The 2,169-nt window shown below is 35.8% G+C and overlaps 1 protein-coding gene across 1 annotated transcript; it reads left to right on the top strand.

Annotated features, from left to right (window-relative positions):
- Positions 1-251: 251 nt before the first annotated feature.
- Positions 252-1,786, top strand: LOC141092386 (interferon-induced protein with tetratricopeptide repeats 5-like). The gene has a single exon (XM_073578499.1). It carries the CDS (start codon positions 288-290, stop codon positions 1,569-1,571), a length of 1,284 nt encoding a protein of 427 aa, XP_073434600.1. The 5' UTR covers positions 252-287; the 3' UTR covers positions 1,572-1,786.
- The last annotated feature ends 383 nt before the right edge of the window (positions 1,787-2,169 follow it).

A 2,169-nucleotide genomic window follows, 5' to 3' on the forward strand; every position in this document is an offset into this window, starting at 1 on the left:
AACATATTTTCCTAAACAAGTCTAGATTTTTTTCCTACTTTTCATAATAGACGTACACAGGACTTTTTAGGCGTCCACATAAAAATTGTATCATGCGCTATTAAATGTCATGCTAAAACTGTGTGCCACGTTCAGATCATGTTAAAAACTTCCGTCAGTTCTAGACAATCATTTGCACAATGTTGCACTGATTGTATTGATGTTTGTAGAGCATTTCCTTGATATATAAAATACATAGGACTTATTATGATTTTTTTTTCTCATTTTTTTTCAGTCTTTTTAAATAAATGGAGGAAATATTGAACCAGCTTCAGTGTCAATTTACCTGGGATTTCGAAATTGAAGATAAACTTAATTGTCTTCACGTTCTTACAAATGTAGAGATGAAAATTAATTATACGAACTACCGGAATCATTCCATTCTTTATAACTTTAAAGCTTTTATTTTGCAAAAACAAGATAGAAGCAAAGATGCTCTTGAAAGTCTTAAAAAGGCAGAAAATATAATAAGGGAAGACCTTCCTTCAACTGTTGACCGACACATACTGGCCACCTATGGTAACTATGCCTGGATTTATTACCATTTAGATGACTTTTGCAAAATGAATGCTTATCTTTGTAGGATAAGAGAAATTTGTGCCAAACTACAAGGCGGTGAATATTCGGTGGAGACTTCAGAGATGTACGCTGAACAAGGATGGTCCTATTGGGCATCAGGCCAACGAAATGGAGTCCATGCCACAAGGTGCTTTGAAAGAGCATTGGAGATGTCCCCGAATGATGAGAGCCTTCACATTGGGTTGGCTTTTTCCTTATCTGCTCATTTTTGGCACACCAAGGATCTTGACCTAGGGCATGATGCAGTTGCACGTTTGGAACAAATAGTGCAGAAAGACCCTGAAAACTGGGAGGCTGTAGTGGAGTTATATATTGCCCTTAAAGATACAGATGAAATTACTAGGGGTCTTACTCTGGTTGAAAATGATCTTCCGAATTGTTGCAACCCGTCAATCCTGAGAAAACTAGCAATCACTTTTAAATCAACAGATCCAGAAAGGGCTATACGTATTCTAAACCGGGCAAATATGTTGGCTCCAGACTACCATCTTCTACAGTCAGATTTTGGAGACATTTATTTTAATATGCTAAAATCCAACACATTTATAGGACAGGAAAGAGAAAATCTAATATCCACGGCAATCAGTTATTATGCAAGTGCAATTCATCTTCAACCATCATCTGTCTCTTCAAGGCTTAGACTGGCTCATCTGTATGGAGAAAGAGGGCAAACAGAATTTGAGGAATTCATTTATAAAAGATTAGTGAATCAGGTTCCTAACATGTCTGAAAAAAGCAAAGTAAACCTTTGGTACCGATATGGAGACTTTAAAAATAAATCCAAACAATATGGGGATGCAATCGAGTTCTATAAAAGAGGTTATTCATGTAGCCCCCGGTCATTCACTGGTTTAAGGTGCAAAGCCAATTTGGAATGGCACATTACATGGTATACCAGACAAGGAGATATACAAAGAGCAAAGGAGATCTCCAGTTTCTTAAGTGACAGCTAAGGAATTTATCTACAATACATATATGGGACCACTTTGCAGCAGATTTTGGAAACATCGAACCAGACATTTAACTTGTGACATGAACAAATATTCAAATATTGTTGATTTGTTGTATATGAACATAAATGCCATTTTAATCACACTTTGCTTTTAACATCTGTAATTTTAAATGATGAGCCAAAGCTTGGGATATATTCTTACATAAGCATTTTTATAAGGATTATAATGCATTTTAAAACTTTAGCTGTTTTATGCTCTTCCTGCTACTCTTTTCACTTGGAAATAAAGGTCAGTATTGCAGCTTCTTTTGAAACTGGTGTATCTGACTATTTCTTTTTGTAGTGCTTAGGTTTTCAGGACCACTTTCCCTTGTTGAGGTTGTTATATCTACAGTTGTGCTCAAAAGTTTACATACCCTTGGCCTTTTTCCAGAGAATATGAATGATAACACCAAAACTTTTTCTCCACTCATAGTTAGTGGTTGGGTGAAGCCATTTATTGTCAAACTATTTTGTTTTCTCTTTTTAAACCTTAATGACAACCCAAAACATCTAAATGACCCTGATAAAAAGTTCACATACCCTGGTGATTTTGGCCT

Source organism: Dendrobates tinctorius, unplaced genomic scaffold, assembly GCF_039654945.1.
Source record: "Dendrobates tinctorius isolate UK_male_01 unplaced genomic scaffold, ASM3965494v1 ptg000059l, whole genome shotgun sequence".
In the NCBI taxonomy this organism is placed as follows: domain Eukaryota; kingdom Metazoa; phylum Chordata; class Amphibia; order Anura; family Dendrobatidae; genus Dendrobates; species Dendrobates tinctorius.

What these genes read in the sequence shown, in the direction of transcription:
- LOC141092386 (XM_073578499.1), top strand. Translation starts at nt 288, where the DNA reads ATGGAGGAAATATTGAACCAGCTTCAGTGTCAATTTACCTGGGATTTC.